Source organism: Solanum stenotomum, chromosome 6 (assembly GCF_019186545.1).
Source record: "Solanum stenotomum isolate F172 chromosome 6, ASM1918654v1, whole genome shotgun sequence".
In the NCBI taxonomy this organism is placed as follows: domain Eukaryota; kingdom Viridiplantae; phylum Streptophyta; class Magnoliopsida; order Solanales; family Solanaceae; genus Solanum; species Solanum stenotomum.
In genome coordinates this window covers 55,568,551-55,586,000 of record NC_064287.1, presented here as the reverse complement: position 1 = coordinate 55,586,000, position 17,450 = coordinate 55,568,551, and the positions used below count along the sequence as shown (strand labels likewise).

General features: G+C 35.5%; 2 protein-coding genes across 2 annotated transcripts; one reads left to right on the top strand and one right to left on the bottom strand.

The window, feature by feature from the left end:
* Positions 1-1,068: 1,068 nt before the first annotated feature.
* On the top strand, positions 1,069-3,940 carry LOC125866584 (metal tolerance protein 4-like). Its single transcript, XM_049546861.1, has 7 exons — positions 1,069-1,439; positions 2,091-2,260; positions 2,423-2,621; positions 2,778-2,956; positions 3,046-3,196; positions 3,412-3,542; positions 3,660-3,940. Exons 1-7 carry the CDS (start codon positions 1,205-1,207, stop codon positions 3,837-3,839), a joined length of 1,245 nt encoding a protein of 414 aa, XP_049402818.1. The 5' UTR covers positions 1,069-1,204; the 3' UTR covers positions 3,840-3,940.
* Positions 3,941-4,432: 492 nt separating this feature from the next.
* On the bottom strand, positions 4,433-15,809 carry LOC125866577 (casein kinase 1-like protein HD16). The gene is made up of 16 exons (XM_049546849.1): positions 15,368-15,809; positions 14,079-14,207; positions 13,898-13,971; positions 13,743-13,812; positions 11,825-11,880; positions 11,599-11,670; positions 11,357-11,451; positions 11,207-11,273; positions 10,990-11,119; positions 10,662-10,880; positions 10,437-10,573; positions 6,777-6,951; positions 6,459-6,549; positions 6,097-6,254; positions 5,016-5,204; positions 4,433-4,734 (listed from the first exon to the last, which is right to left on the bottom strand). The coding sequence occupies exons 1-16, from the start codon at positions 15,551-15,553 to the stop codon at positions 4,675-4,677; spliced, it is 1,908 nt and encodes a 635-aa protein (XP_049402806.1). The 5' UTR covers positions 15,554-15,809; the 3' UTR covers positions 4,433-4,674.
* Between the last annotated feature and the right edge of the window lie 1,641 nt (positions 15,810-17,450).

The following is a 17,450-nucleotide window of genomic DNA, read 5'->3' as shown; positions in this document are numbered from 1 at the left end:
ACACACAAAAAACTGAGAAAATCACCTAATTCCAGTAAAATGAATCCTAAATGTGCAAAATATGTTCAAAAAATGGAGAGGTTAAACGTACTGCTCTCTCAACTCCCTATAGAGGATTTCGTTAAAGTGTTGCAAAATAATCGACCTTAAGTCATATCACCAAAATATTCATAGGCTATACAGTTTTATTATAATGCAATGTTTTATTTCTTAATAATCAACAATTAGTTTTGTCTTTTAAGGCATGAGTCTGGCTGGTGAACCAGTCACTTTAGTCCTTCAATAGATAATTCAAATTTGGACAATTTTTTAATAAAAATAAGTCCAAGTCTGAACCAAAAACTTATCAAAAACAGTCTCATTGTTTTTTTTAAAAAAATAGGAATAATGTCGGCATATACATAATATACTTTTCAAATCTTACTCGTGTGGTGTTGTAATAATTTAGTCCATGTCAACTTTTCTATGATATGCAGAAGTCTCCTTGAAAGAGAATAATATGTTAATGTGTATAATTATTGGCTTATTCCATGCCTCAGTTTATATTTATTCATTTATTATTGTCATTGTTAACTTGTCTTTTTGGCAATTATACGTACTTTTTTTTAATTACAATCATTAAATAGTAACCTGATAAAAACAGCAACTACCTTGCTATAATTGATTATATTTCACCAGTAGGCAAAACAAATGCATATTATAAGTGTAAAAAACTTCTGTACCTTATTAAAAAAATTATTTATATTTAGTCAATGTATGTACCTATGTTATTTTAAGAGCTTGTTTAATTTGCAATAATATTCCGTTCTTACTAACATAATTTCTTAATTATTCTTATATTAGAGAACTTTTGAAAACAGAATAATTTTTTGAATCTTAGAAAGAATTTATCAATTTGCCAGAAAAAGACAGAGAAAGTATATATTCTTTGCTTACAATTTTCTCAAAAAATATTCGGAATCATTAGCTATGTCGACTTATAATACTTGTTTTCAAATATGAAAAAAAAAATTGAAAAATCCATACCCCATATGAAAAATAAGTGTTTTGACCCTCGTACTCCGAATCCCTTCAAGGACACAAGTTCTGACTTTGTCTTTTTATAATTAAAAAAAAAAAACTAAGTTAGATCATCTCTGAAGTTATTGTTAAGTATATATATATAATACTCAATAGCAAATTGTTACATGAAGAAGTTGTGATAATGGATGGAGAATTAGAGAGTAATGGAACTAATAAAATGCCATTGTTGGAGGGATGGAAGCTAACAGGAAGTGGACGGGAGAGCAGCCGGCGTTTCAGCCGGCGCAACTCATTTAAGTCACTCCGGCATGATTTTTTGTTAAGGCTTCCAGATAAGGTGATCAAGTCTTGTGTTTTTGACTCAGAAGCTTCATCCATCATTAATAATATCTCAAAATCCTCTGACTTAACCAAAGGTAATTTATATGTAGAGATTGTTGAGCGGTAATTATTGTGTGTTGGGGATTGTTAGTTAAGTATATTCAAGAATTAGCTTGATCTTGCTATTTTTAATATGCATGATCCAGCTAGCTAATCCATGTTGTATTTTGCATGAAGTAATTGATAAATTCTCGTATAGTAATGCGGGTATTAGTTATGTGTATGTCACGTTTGTGTTTTCCTCATACGGACAACTAAACGAGTCTTAAGTATATGAACCAGCAGAACTGTTTGTGTATGTCATAGAGATTGTTAAGCGATAATTCTTGTATGGTGTCTTAATCCATGTTGTATTTTGCATAAAGTAATCGATAGATTCTCGTATAAGTTATGGAGGTATATGTGTTAATGAGAAATATCAAAGCTGTGTATAGCTGCTATTTTATGTTGTGAAGTATTAGGAAAAGTTAAGATTTTAGGTTGAGATATGAAGAGTAACATCCCAAGAAACATGTTATTGGCAAGGAAAAAAGTGATAATTTTCCTTTTTTATGCTATGCTAAGCTAAATTTGGTGTATAGACTAAGTACTGTTTGATGTTAAATTAGGACTCAAAATAAGCTGTACGAAAAGGTCCTATCATTAACACTCTCATTCCTCTTTTGACTATTGTTTCCTGGTTATAGGAGAAAAGGAATACTATGAAAGACAGTTTGAGACATTGAAGTCATTCGAGGAAGTTGATATTGCAGTCGCGTCTGATGGAATTGATGAAGAGGATCTTGAAGAACAAGCTCAACATGAGAGAGCAATGACAGTATCCAATTGTGCAAATATTGTACTTCTGGCTCTTAAGGTGTGACTAGAAATTACTTTTGTCAAACTCCTGATTAGCATGAGAAACTATCTATTATACGCGATTCTTTGTCCTGCAACATTTTTATGCAATAAAAGTGTGAATTATGGTTTATGCTTTTTTTGTAAATCACAGTATAGTGCCACATATTGTGCCTTGCAGATCTATGCCACAGTGAAGAGTGGCTCCTTAGCTATCGCTGCATCTACGTTGGATTCGTTGCTTGACCTCATGGCTGGTGGCATACTATGGTTCACTCATCTGTCGATGAAAAATATTAATGTCTATAAATATCCTATAGGAAAATTGAGAGTGCAGCCCGTTGGAATCATTGTGTTTGCTGCTATTATGGCCACACTTGGTATGTTATCTGCTATAACTCGTTAACCTCTTGATCCTAGGGAAAAGGAGGTTCTCTATACCAAACAAGACTAGAAAGAACAAGGGAATTAGCACCAGTCATGTGAGTTGTATATGAAATTCCTCGATTTTCATAACCGTGTGCATTCCTTTTTAGGCTTTCAGGTGTTGATCCAGGCTGTGGAACAACTAGTTGAAAATAAACCTCCTGAAAAGATGGCTTTGAATCAGCTTGCATGGTTATATTCAGTCATGTTAACTGCCACAGTGGTAAAGCTTGCCCTGTGGCTTTACTGCAGAAGCTCAGGAAACGACATTGTTCGTGCATATGCAAAGGTGTGTCATGTGTGTCGTATCTTTTACCTTCTGACTTCCATGTCTTCTCATGATGATCGATTTACCTAAATTGTTGGCGTTTTTGTCAGGATCACTATTTCGACGTGGTTACTAATGTAGTGGGATTAATAGCAGCTGTACTTGGTGATAAGTTCTACTGGTGGATTGATCCTGTTGGTGCTCTTATCCTTGCTATTTACACAATCACAAATTGGTCAGGCGCTGTGATAGAGAATGCAGGTCTGTTATTTACATGTTCCTAATGAAATGTGTAGTTCTTCAATAGTTACTCCGACTATTCCAGGTTCTGCTACCTTCCACCAGCACAAGTATTGAGTAACTCTGTCTGCCACTGCTTAGGCAGATGGAAAGAAATCACTTAGTGATTTTCTTGCCTTTGCTAGGATTTTAACTTGATTCGTAGTTCTCTTCCCTGAATGAAGTTCTTGATGCAGTGTCACTAGTGGGACAGTCAGCCCCTCCTGAAGTTCTGCAGAAGTTAACATATCTTGTTATGAGACATCCTCAAGTGAAGCGTGTTGATACAGTTCGAGCATACACCTTTGGTGTTTTGTACTTTGTTGAGGTCAGTCTCCAGTAGCATGATATGATTTTCCTAACATATGTAGTAAGAACTATGAAGACATACCCTTTTCAAGAACTCGACTGACTTTGCAATGTGGCTTCGTTTATTTTAACGTAGGTTGATATTGAACTCCCGGAAGATTTGCCATTGAAAGAAGCACATGTTATCGGAGAGGGTCTACAAATAAAGCTGGAGAAACTTCCTGAAGTCGAACGTGCATTTGTTCATATTGATTTTGAATGTGAACACAAACCAGAGCACTCTGTCCCCAGCAGGATTCCCAACAGTGAACCTTAAGTGTGTTTTCATCATACCAGAGAAATTTTAATGTAAAGTATAGGAACTGCCTGAATTACTTTGATTGGGAGCTCGACTGCTCCACTTAACCTCAACAAATACTCTTGGTCATGCTTGTTGAATTTGCATAATAATTTTGTGTATTGTTGTCTCATACATTTCTCCTAGAAGGGGATCAATGTAGGCTGTCTACGTTACACCCCATTATGGCTCTATCCTTACCCAAACCTTGCATAATCGCTTGATGCTTTATGCACCGGCTCCCTTTTTCTTTCTCGGCCATTTCTCCAGCCTTCAGACCATACAACATAGTGATTGTTAACGATCTTAAATATCCTTTCTAGATGTAAGATTTCTTTTCACTTTCAGGATTATTTCCTTTATGGAATTGTGGGATCAAAGAACTGTCAGGGGTCATGAATAAAGCCACTACATCCAGCTCTGGTTTCTCCTGTGTGATGCTATTGTGTATCCAGTTTGGAAAAAAAAAAAAAATTGGAACAGAAAGAAAGCTCCATGCATTTCCTAATAATAATGGAGAAAAACTAAAGTCATTTTGGATATACATACTGGAATGAAATGACTTGCACTGAGCAGAACAGAAATAAAAGATTCATAGATTTGTAATTTTGTGCAGTTAATTGTATGTACACAAGAGACAAGAAGTTTGCCAAAACATAGCACTATCCAAACAAGCTAAAAGAAGCAAGTGCCACCATAATTAAGATTTCCTATGCATAACAAACATCCACTTTTTACAATTGACAATGAGAGAACTAGAAAACAGAAAAAAAGGGGTGAAGGAAAAATGTCCAACATCAGATTTTGCATCGTCTCAAGATACAGTTCGTCCATAGCAGAGACAGGAAAGATAGAGATTTTTTGCCCATTTTTCCTGCACAAAAAAAAAGGTGCATTAAAAAGTGAATACTCACTCTCATCTAATAACCAACTTCTTTTTACATTGGTCACATGTAATAACCCTTTAAACTGAAGGTTTTCCTACATGGAGACTGCAAATATTATTCATAATACAACCATGAAAAAATTAGCTTTTTAAAGATATTAAATACAAGATCAAGAATTTTCTCAGAGTATATGTACCTAAGCTCTACTAGACATACTCAGCTAAATCAGATGATAACACATTTCCACATCACAAGTCACCTATATTACCTTAACATGTGTGCTTGGGAACTGAGATGTTCTCAATGTCTCCTGAGTCTCATCGCCAGGCCTTCGTCGAGGCACACTCAGGATAAGAGCAGCTTGATCTAACGTAGCAGCTGTTGCTGTAATACGATAACCATTGTCCCATCGTTTATGAATGCCTTCACTAGGATAAAGAAAATCAAGCTCCACTACCTATCCGGAAAAAAAGAAAAAAGCAACTTTATCATAAGATAGTATGAGTGCATGATAAAACCAAGGTAGGAGGGGAGATAGATGAAACCAAGTTAGAAGTAACGTCATAGAGACACATGCATGCGCTTCTGATAAAAATGGGAGGGGCAAAAAGTTAAGCACCTACTAAAAAGAGCAAAATAACACGAAGATGAGTTTTGTTTAGAAGGACTTCTCTACTGTTTCTCTCAACAACTCAATAAGTAGAGTTACTACAGGCGATAATTATGAAATTAAATGATGAAAAGTACCTAATTGTTTCTTATGGTTTACTAATTGAAAATTGATTATCAATTTTGCCATTAAAATCATCTTTCTGTAGCCCTCTTTTCAAGATTACTTCTAGTGATACACAATTTGAGTTGCTACATATGCCTATACTATATACTGGATACAAAGCTAGAAATTTTAATTCCTTTATCAAAAAAGAGAGGTAATTGTATTTCCAGGTTGATGTTATAAGCACCGACATGTTTTGCAACTTTTTGTATATGGTTAAATTAGGCACTCCACTTCGAAGAAACCCTTTATGACTCGCTTTATGCTTAAAACCCTGTAGGCCCCATCACTCATTTGTGTTTTCGCTCAACCATTGAGTAACAATTACTCCTTTACTTCCTTGTAAAAAATATAAGCTTCATGACATTACTATTCAGCTCTCTAGCAAATTTCCATACTAGATCTCTTATAATTCAACAATCTTTCAATAACTGTCGAAAGAAAAAAAAACTAAGATATGGACAGTCTCCTCTCAGCCTAGGCTTATATTGTTACAATAAAGTTATTAATGAAAATAAGATGCAGTGGGGAGAAGAGATGATCACAAACATGTAGACAAAGAAAGAGGAACAACCTGGTTACTGACACCTGAATTGCGAGACATAACAACCGCCCACCTACTTCCAGCAGTTGCCATGGAAGTTACATTGAACCCTTCTTTCCACTTCTTGCTTATCCACTTGAATGGGAATGACTCACTTACTTTATAAGACTGCTGACTGAACTGTGTGCCTGCAAATACAAAATAATGATTTTAACATTCTTTCTTAAAGGAAGTCCATTACCTGGAGCCGAAAGGCATAAAGGTAAAGCCTTCAACAACAGGGTTCTCATTTTGCCACTGACATGGGGGGAAGGCCTTCAAACCATTCAGATTACAATGTTTACTCATTGTGTGTACATGCATACGCTCAAGTATGAAACTAGAGAACACACCTTTTGACATTACAACAAGAGAGCTTCCATTGGTGGCACCAGCAAGAGAACTAATATAATAGTTCTTCTCCCACTGTTCCATAATCCACTCCTGTAAATAATGCATTACAAGAACTAAGATTAAATATCAGGTTAAAGCAGCAGTGAAGTGTGGAAGTATTTGGTAGGGGTACGTGTCGCTTTTGGCAAAAATTTATTGTATTTTCAAGAATATCTGCAAGTACCATACACTAACGTCATACCATTTGATATGTGTACACGTACATGTCAAATGAATGATTCCTTAGTATAGTGGAATGAATTGGAATTCACATTTACCTTGTGCAAGAATAATGGTGATAGCTCATAAACTTGGCTAGTGAAATTGGTTCCAGCATCCATGATAATAGCCCACAATTCGGAACAAGATGCCACACAACTTATATATAATCCATCTTCAGTCCCTTTCTCCACATGTTCTGCTAGCCTTGTATCTGTTACATTATAATGGTACCTAAAGACAAGATACATTGCATTATGTAGTGCACTTGCCTACACAAACCCAGAAAGTACATTATCTATAATTACCACCACATACAACAACAACAAACACAATGTAATCCCACAAAACAGGGTAGAATGTACGCAAACCTTACCACTACCTTAGAGGTAGAGAAGTTGTTTCCGATAGACCCTTGGCTGAAGATAATTACCATTTACCACCACATACTGAACAGAAAAGGACTCTCTCCTGAAAGCAAGGAGCATAACCACAAGATTTAACAACAACATACTCGGTGCAATCCCACAAGTTAGGTTTGGGAGGGTGGTGTGTATGTAGCCTTACCCCTACCTTGTGAAGGTAGAGAGGTTGTTTCCGATGAGCCCTTAGCTCAAGTAACAAGTATTGGAAAGGAAATACAATAGTGGAGAAGTCATGCTGAAAACGGGGAAAAGTTATCCATGAAAATAACAGCAGTGGAGAAGCTATAACCACAAGATGTCATCCTTGAAAATGTCTAACCATGTTGTTTTGATCAGGTAAACAATTTCATTTCATAAATCAGAAGGCCAAAAATGGCGGTATACAAGAAGTATACAGTAAAGAACCTACAAAAGAATATGTTTCTCTACAAAAGACACCCAATCTTCTATAGTCTATACATCCCGGGACAACTCCTGATTACCAGTCACAAGATAAAGGACAAAGTCATGCACTCATTTTGAACAAAGATGTTGATGTGAATTCACCAAGTAATAACGCCTTTAAGATAGCTACAATATTCTCTAGTAACCATAACTAGCCTCTTAAAACACGTATAGTGGCAGCCAGTTAATTCCTTATTTCTTTTTTATCAGGAATACTGTGCATTTGTATCATAAAATTTAAAGTTACATGTCGCCTAAATTGCCCAGTAAGTCATATAGTTTTCCCAATCATGATACTTCACACTTCTAGGGGAAATTGTTTTTAAAAGTAATGAAAGCACATAAACTGCTCAAGTTTATGTACCAAAGAATTGCAGCACAAGATCAACAAGCTTCTCCACGACAAAATTCATATAAAGACATTCCTAAACTAATAAAAAAATTCCCTATCTTTTTCCAAAGGCCAAAACAAAAAAATTGTGGAGAGACAAATTTATGCAAAGTGGCATCTTATGATGAAACAGAGTCTGTTCATACAATTTGTTGGAAGCTGAAGGAAAGTCTGTTCTTTTCTTTTCTGCTTTGGAATTGTTGGAAGCTGAAAGGAAGTCATAACTACAAGTCAAGGAAAGATAAAGTACAATACTCTCAAAATATTACACTGAATCACTAGCGACAAGAGAGTACCCCAAAACACCAACTAAATTATCTAGGTTTATAGAAGCTCTTGGAAATCAATAATACAACTCTTGGATACATTGACACTATACAAGCTACAGTAGGTTCCTTGATTCCAGTAAATCTACCAAATTTCCTAATACAGCTTATCTTCATCTCTAAAATAGAGAACAATCTTACGACTTTACACAATACAAACCACCCAAGACTCAAGTGACATAGAAAATACAATATGAACTATTAAAAATCTGCCTCAATTACTTAACATGTATGGTCAGAGCAGAGCCGGATAACAACAACAGCATGCCCAGTGTAATCTTGTGGGGTCTGGGAAGGGTGGTGTGTACACAAACCTTACTCCTATCTCGTGAAGGTAGAGGTTGTTTCCAAAGATCCACGGCTCAAGTAAAGCATTCCAAAGCAGGTATGAAAAGGGAATACAGTAGCGAAGAAACTATGATGAAAATAATGGAGAAAAGAACGACGACAATTGAAGCAAATGAAAGGAGCCTAATTGCACAATCTGCAGCACCTTCTGATTGCTAGATCTTCAATATTTCAACCTTTAACGATCAAAACAAATATTCCAAATAGCATATGTGCTGAATAATGAGCCTAAGAGCAGGATGTACAAAAAAAATTAAACGGAAAAAATTCACAATTGCACAATCTGCAGCACCTTTTGGTTGTTTGATTATCAATATTACAACCTTTAACAATCAAAAAAGAATTACCAATTGCATCTGTGCTGAATAACTAAATTTAAACTAGAGAACCTGAAGACTGCAAAGCTTAGTTCCAAGTCAGCAAAATTTATGCATAATATGTCAATAATTTTTCCAAATAATAACAATATACCAATTAACACTACTGAATAAGGAAAAGATGAGCAGAGGAGACTAGCCTCCTACCTCAACCACGCAGAAGTACGACAACACTCAGCTACCTCCTACCCTTCTACCCTAATCCTCGACCTCCGTAACTTCCAATTTAGGATCATGTCCTCACTAAACTGAAGATGTGTGTCATGTTCTGTCTAACCACCTACCCCAATTCTTATTCAGCCAACCTCTACCTCTCCTTAAACCTGCTATAGCCAACCTCTAACACCTCTATGCACCTCCTCCTCACATGCCCAAACTATCTTAGTTGCTTCCAGCTTCGCTCATCTTGTCCACCACGGTGGCCACTCTCACCTTGTCCTATATAACTTTGTTCCTGCTTCTATCTCTCATAGTAAGCTCACACATCCATCTGACCATACTCACCTTCGTTATCTTCATCTTTTGAGCATTCTTGATTGGTTAGCACTCTACCTCATACAACAATTTAGGTCTAACCACCACTCTGTAAAACTTTACATTCAAGCCTTTGTGGCACATTCTTATCACACGGTACCACGGACGCAAGCCTCCATTTCATCCACCCCACTCCAATACGATGTGCGACATCATAGTGAATCTCTGTGTTTCATTGAATTTTTCCAAATAAAAAACAAAATTTAAATGACTTGTTGAAACAATATGCATCACCAACATCTAATCTGCAAATCCAAAAGCAATACCCCAAGCCATGTTTTAATTCAGAATAGAATATGTATACCTGATCACAGCATCATCAACCTAAATGAAATTCGCAATGCCAAAATCGATAACTGTCTTCATACTACACCACCCATGAGGTAGCCCTACCCCCAATTTGCAGAAAAGAGGGAATCAAAGAAAATTTTCCAAAGATGTACAATTGAAGATGTTACCACTAAAGGAACAACAATTAAAAAGCAAAAGGTAAGACCATCCAATTGTGCATCATGTGGAGTATTTGGCTAGAGGAAGAAGAGATATTTGAAGAAAGAAAACTACATCTATCTATACTTAAATCCAATTGTATCCATAGTCTGTCTTCATGGTGCAAGGAGGGTAGGTAGGAAATGTGGAACATTTTTTTTGGACTCCATTATGTCAAATAGATGTAATGAGTTAGATTAATTTTCTCTTTGTACAGTCTTGCAATACCTTCTTGGTACTAGCTTAATGAAGTTACAATTATCTTGTAAAAAAAGGACTAACGGAAAGAAAAATATAGAATCCACCGAATAATGTAATTTCAGCATGTAGATCACAATTCAATTGCTTTGCAAAGAGAAGACGTATTATGAAACGAAATTTCCACCTCTGTTTCATGGGCTTCCTGGCATTGTAAATCGAAATCCACTGTGATGCAGGAACTCCGATGCGAACCTTCTTTCTAGGCTGCTCTTCATCCTCCTCTATATTTAATCTCCCCCGCTTTTGGCCAACTTGAAGAATCTACAATAATAGTATGATGAGATTATATATAGCCAAAATATAGAAGTCCAAGAAAATAAGCAAGTTGGTGAGACATGTAAAATACCACCTTTTGGGCACCATCAGTGTTAATTGGCCTTATAGCAGGATCTGGTCCAAGCAAGCTCCCAAATAAAGAGATTAACTTCGAATAATTAGGTTCTTCATCAAATTTCATGTTTATTACTATATCGAGAAATTCTCTCAGAGGTGATGGACAGAAACAGCAAAGCATTTCTGGAGATGTTGCCATCTTCTTTTTGCAGACCAAAAATGATTTGTTATCTCCCTAAGATGGTCAGAACAAAAAATTGTGAGAATAGGATGACATGGAAGTTGACAGGAACAACTTGACTGCACTGCAGATCATAAAACTCGAGAAAAGCTAGTACAGATACCTGAAATCCTTGCCATGGCAACCTGCCTCTGTGAAGAAAAATGAGTGTATATGCAAGTGATTCCAGGTCATCTCTTCTACTGGCAGTCCTTCCCAAATGTGCATGAGCACTTGCATACCGAACAGTCCCTCTAGAAGTCCATTCACAAAAGGTTGATAAGCAGAACAAATGTCAGGGATCAAAATTATGTTTAAGGATAACACTACATATAACTGACCTAAACATGTCAGGTCGCTGATCATATACCACATGCGGACCTTTCACACTCTCTCTCCACTTTGTTGCTGTAATTTGGTAGTTTGGAAAATATTAACAGAATACTGAATCTATAATCGCTATGATATTACAGTAAAATAAATGCTCTTACCTAGTCCCAAGTCGACAAGGAACAACTTCTTCTCCTGCGGAGTTGATGGCTGACCAAGCAAAAAGTTCTCTGGCTTTACATCTCCATGCACATAACTGTGGCAGAGAACAACAATCAATAGAAAAGATACTTGCATCTATCAGTAAAGTTCAAAAGCAGTAACATAAATTATCAAACCAACAGCTGGACAACTAGATTGGACATAATAATAGTAGTAGTAACAAGAAGAGAGCATTCCATACCCTTGTGCATGCATTATGCTTAAAATTGACAGAGACTCAACTGCAATACATGCTACCATTTCTGCAGACATCCTGCAATAATAGAAAAGCATAGTTAAGATCTTACGTTCTTTTGCTCGAAGTCCAACTTTACATCTGAATATTCTCTATACAAAAAAAAGTTAATGACATGCATGATAATGGAGGAAAAATGAGCTTGCGGAGCAACTAAACATTAGATACTTACGCCTGCCCAGAGGAATTCCATACATCCCATAAGCTAGGCCCTAGCATGTCCATAACCTGCATAGAATAATGTGGTCAATAGGTGTCATGCATCCTTCCATGAATACAACACAAATGCATGAACCAGTATCACAATCTTCAAAATAATCTAACAGTAGCAGTACTAACTGCAAGCAAACCAAAGGCTCAATCCAAAACAAGTACCTCATCCAAAAATATTATTAAAAAGAGAGAATCAGTCTATCCAAGAGCCTATGACTTCTCATAGCAAAGAAACTGCCCAAGTCACAGTTCAAGAAACCACTCTAACCAGTCATCCCTGAAAGGGTATTCAGTAACATACCAACCAGTCAAAATAGCACCTGAGGTTCTCCATTGGAACCAAAATAATGTGGGTCAACTCCACTGACCTCCCACACAGATCGTCATATTTCAAAACAACTCCCTTCTAGTTCAACATTTCAATGCTGAAACCTTCCTTGAGTATAGCGCTCCTAAAAGTCAACCAAGTTTTAATCCCTTAAGGCGCGGCGCACTAATAAATATTTGAATTATTGTTTGCGCAACAACGATGCTTGAGAAAAACATTATAACGGACATGTTAATACTGATATAATTGGTCCGGAGTACATATATGGAGTATGAAAATTTACTTGTGTTGAAAATGGAAAAGGAAACACAAAAAGGCAAAGAATTGGAAATTTATGGGGTGCAGGCGTCGCGCCTCATGGCACCAAAATTGCAAATGAATTGGCAAAGTTGTAGGCACATACAAGCATGAGATGAATTTTATACCAATAATACAATGTTATATAAGTGAAAAAGAAAAGGGGGTTATGCCAAGAGAGTTACAGCAAAGAGGATAAATTGGGGACAACAAGACTTACGCTTATAAAATTTTAATTTGGTCATGAAAAGGAAATTTAAAAAATCAGCATATTCTCATTAAGTGGGGATCAACATAAAATTTAAATTCTCGTGTCGTAAACATATTCTCAAAGAATAGAAGTCTTTGTTCATGTCTCTTTGTTAAATTCACATTCTTAACAAAGATGTAGTTGCCACACTAAATGGTCCTATAGATGTCTTGATACATAATTGATGCTTTTATAAATTGTTTTGTCAATTGAAATGATTTTATTCACTGATTGATAATAGAAATGTTTTTACTAAATGATTTGACAAGCTAATGCCAATTTGACTTGTTTCCTTTTATGCATTTATTATATTTTTTTGCATAACTCATGTCCCACCATGAGTGGTTTGGCTATGATGCATATCTAAGTATTTCAATACTTAGGCATCGTTTGTTTAGGTTTAGCAAACAGTCAAGTGCAAGGTTGTCAGCGTATGGGCTAGAGTTCAACTTAATTCTTTTGGTGAGCCCACTTTTGGACTAGTGGGATCACTAAATTTTAGTTCTATATTTTTGTACAGTCCTGGCTAACCTTGCAACTTTATTATTCATTTGTAGCGGCATAGAGGCTCCATATAAGATTTGTATTACTTGGAGGTGATGGATACTCATACAGTATAGTGAATGACATTTCAACTTATGTCTAGTTTATGCTTTGATCCACCTTGATTGTTAATGCAGTTCCCATTATTTCTCTCATAATTAATGTTGTTATTAATTTAATGAAATGAATTATGTGGTACAAGATGGGGTATGTATTATGCTACAATAGTTCGCTCAGTGCAAGTTGGTAGAAACTGAGTGCCGGCCACGTTATCCATTTTGGGGTGCGACATTGAGTTCCACCAGTCAACAGCTAATTTGACTTTTTGACTCAAAGGCCAACTAAACCTTATAAAGTTATAGTTTACCAATCTTAATGGTTATGCCAATTAATACTAATGGCAGAAGCATAATTCTGCTACACATTTAATGGAAAAAAACATAACTTTACTACACATACCATTACGTAATAGTCTCCTACCCTCCCTTTATAATGCACGCTGGGCACTCCATGGCTGCCTCCAAGAGTACTGCTCAACAAAACAAGTTTAGTCCAGTTAGAATCATACTCTAACATGAGTACCCATTCACTCCAAAAGAGGTCCACATCCATACTTGTAAACTTGCCACTCATGTGGAGGACCATAGTTACAGCCTTTGCTTTTCATATGCTCAAATTTCAGTGCAACCTGAAGCCATAAAGATAAACCAGTGAGAGTTAAACCCCCCTATATTACTTGTGGAAAACAAATTGTCTAGCATAGGCAGTAGGGGAAGGGGAAGAACAAGCACATACCTCAACAGCCCCTTGACCATTTGAAGATTCATTTCCACCGGAAAGACGACGACCCAAAAAGACCTGACCAAAACCACCTTTACCTAACTTCCTTTCAACCTGATAAACTGGCGACATTCCTACTTTCACCTGAAAGTCAAATTCAACCAGAAACAAAAGATAAGTTCACTTTACAGTTTAATCCCTGCTGGATTCATCAAAGCAGAAAATGGTTAAAGTTGCAATTACAGCAAATCCAAATGCAAGCAATTCAATTCATAAGTGACCTTCATACAAATATGATGCTTCTATCTTCATTCCTCAAGTTTATCAAAATCACAAAATTAACTAGAATGACCATTCTAAAGAATGAGCTAGCTGCTAGCCTACCAATACAGGTATACACTTAATCCAGGCAGGGAATCACAGGCTTAAACTAATCTAACTAAAGTAGCTAATATAATCAGAACAAGGCACAAGAGAACGACATAATCGTATGTTTGGAATTTGATGATAATGGTTCCTAATTGGAAAAGTTTTTTCTTTGACCACTCAATCATATAAAAGCACATGCTAAATAAAATAATTAATCAGTCTATTCGAGATTCACATGTAGGAGGGTTACAATAGGTTGACAGCCATCATACAAATAGTCAAACTTTAACTAACCAACGGATACCAATGTATCATTAGCTGGCCCCTGCTAATTATGGAATGAGGCATAGTTAATTAATTTTTATTGTAGTGAAATAATTTTGACAAGCCATATTATACGTCACGTGCCACAAGTCCACAACATTAAGAATAATTAGCACCCAAGCTTGTCATAAAGAGGTCAATGAAGTGGATTAAAAACTTGGAGACGAAGGTTCAAATATACGAAAAAGCTACTTGACTTCTTTTCATTTGTCTAAGTCTTGGTGAGCAAAGTTATCATGTACCTATATTGATAGGAGGTAGCCAGGGGTGGGAGGGTGTTCATCCGAACCCCCTCAACAAAAAAATTACATCGTATATATAAGGTTATTTATTTATTATTACACTCGGGTTATTTTTTATTTACGTATCATATAGATTTTGAATCTTCTGATCACAATACTAGCGGATGGCTTAGTGGTTTGGGGGTTCAACATTCACCTTCAGGTTTCAAGTTCAAATACCAAGCACTACAATTTTTTTCTCGGAACCCCTAAATGGAAATCTTGTATCAGCGACAGCGCTCATTGCCTCAACTCTGTTCAGGTTTACACCTTATGGTTTTTGGCTTTAAGCATGTATACAAAACAGCAATTAAATCGAAAAGAACCCACCTTCTTAGGGATAGGAGAGTTTTTACCATCATCGTCTTGCTCAGTTCCTTTGTTATTAGCACTCAACCCACCACTTTGATCCCCCATTTCCTCTTCTGCCTCTGCTTTTGCTTTTGCCTTAGCGGCACGGGTCTTTACGAAACTTTTCCCCCTTCCCGCTGCTGGTTTTTCAACACCTACTGGCATTAGCGTTCTTTACAACCAATGCAAGTAGAACAAAACCCAAAGTGACCATCATCCTTCAAAATTGATCATTTGAATTCTTCAACAGGTTTTCAATAGCAATCGAAACAAATAGAGCAAAAACAGAAAGATGGATGAATTGTAAGAGTTGAAGAGATTTTGATGCTAGGGTTTGTTGAAGAAACATCCAAAGAAATATCAGCAAAAGTGTGGGCGACTGTTGGGTTTGGTTGTAATATGTTGAGATTAGAGAGAGGCGTCTATTCATGCGTTTTTGGTTAACTTTGTTTTCGAAATTGCATTTGGAAATAATAGTATATTAGTTTTGGTACCTCAACTATTGGAATTTTGAGCTTGGTGCCAATTGCCATATTGCTAATATATTTATTTCTCTTAAAATTATTTGTCAAGTGTCTCAATATATTTTATTTATTTATTTTCTATTATTATGGTATTCAGATCAGTTTTCGTGTACTTAGACTAATTCAACAAAATACTTGTATGTTGTCACCTCTCATCAACAATAGATATCACGTAACTCTATCCACTTACAAAAAGATAGATATATACTAGTCATATCATATACTCCCTCCGTCCCTATTTAGTTGTCCATATTTCCTCTTTTAGTTGTTCTTATTTAGTTGTCCATTTTGACAAATCAAGAAAGGACAACAAATTTTTTCCTATTATACCCTTATTTAAATAAAGTAGTAATAAATAAAGTAAATAAACTTATGAACTTCCTAACATTGATTAGTTATCTTGAGTTAATTTATTTTGGAATTGTAAATTGTACTATAAGGGTAAAATTGTAACTTCACTATGCTAATCATTGTTGCCTTAATCTGTGTGTCATTTCTAAAGTAGACAACTAAATAGGGACGGAGGGAGTATCATATATCATATTTCATATATAAAATAGAACATTATCCCCGCCTATGTGGCACCACCACAAATCAGAATTCACTTTTAATTTATTTATTTCCAAAACTGGCCTTCTCATTTCATGAAAAGTTGTGACTTTAATAAAGAATTGCGACTTTAATGAAGAGTTGTAACTTTTATGAAAAGTTGTGAATTTTATGAAAAGGTGCGACTTTAATAAAAAATTGTGACTTTTATGAAAGGTTGTGACCTTTCGGAAGGGTTGTAACTTTTCCAAATAGTTGTAACATTTTCGATAAGGCACAATAAACATTTGTTCACACTACCATTTGTTGTCTATAAATAGAGGGATTTCCTCTCATTTTAAAACAACGAAAATTCTGAATCTCTTCTTCTTCTTCACAATTAAATATTTGTGTACTTTACTCATATTGAGTGGCTCAGTGACACCATTGCTTATGTTACAGAGCGTATGTATTTTTACAGTCACTAATTTATGCTTATGTTATATATAATATTTTAGTTTTAGTGACTGATAGATTTTAAGTATTGTTTTATATATTTCATGATATTAAATTCCTGCGCGAAGCGTAGATAATTTTACTAGCTTTACATATAAGTATATTTAAAGTAATAGATAGACTTAGTTATGTTATTTTGAGACACTATGAATACATTTTGTTATAGTATTAAATCTAGTGATATTTGGTGGTTTGATGACATTTTTCGACAATAACAATAATATACATTAAGTATAATTTTATAAGTGAGGTATGGAGAAGATGGTGTGTTTGTAACTGTATTTCTATTTTGTGTAGGTTAAGATATTGTTTTTAATAAACAGATTGAGTTGCGCGTATCAAAATCAAGCATGTAAAGTAATTATAATATTGAAAAAGTCGTACGAAAAAATAACAAAAAAGAGAACAATAACAAGCAATAATAAATAATATGATAATCGAAGCGAATAATACAATAAGTAATACTAAAATCTAAAAATAAGCTAGTATGAAAG

Excerpts from the sequence above, each read along its gene's own strand:
- LOC125866584 (XM_049546861.1), top strand. The coding sequence starts at position 1,205 with ATGGATGGAGAATTAGAGAGTAATGGAACTAATAAAATGCCATTGTTG. Across the intron at positions 2,957-3,045 it reads TTGTTCGTGCATATGCAAAG|GATCACTATTTCGACGTGGT; the intron begins GTGTGTCATGTG and ends CGTTTTTGTCAG. Across the intron at positions 3,543-3,659 it reads GTGTTTTGTACTTTGTTGAG|GTTGATATTGAACTCCCGGA; the intron begins GTCAGTCTCCAG and ends ATTTTAACGTAG.
- LOC125866577 (XM_049546849.1), bottom strand. The coding sequence starts at position 15,553 with ATGCCAGTAGGTGTTGAAAAACCAGCAGCGGGAAGGGGGAAAAGTTTC. Across the intron at positions 11,452-11,598 it reads AGCATAATGCATGCACAAGG|TTATGTGCATGGAGATGTAA; the intron begins GTATGGAATGCT and ends TCTCTGCCACAG. Across the intron at positions 6,550-6,776 it reads CACCATTATTCTTGCACAAG|GAGTGGATTATGGAACAGTG; the intron begins GTAAATGTGAAT and ends CATTATTTACAG.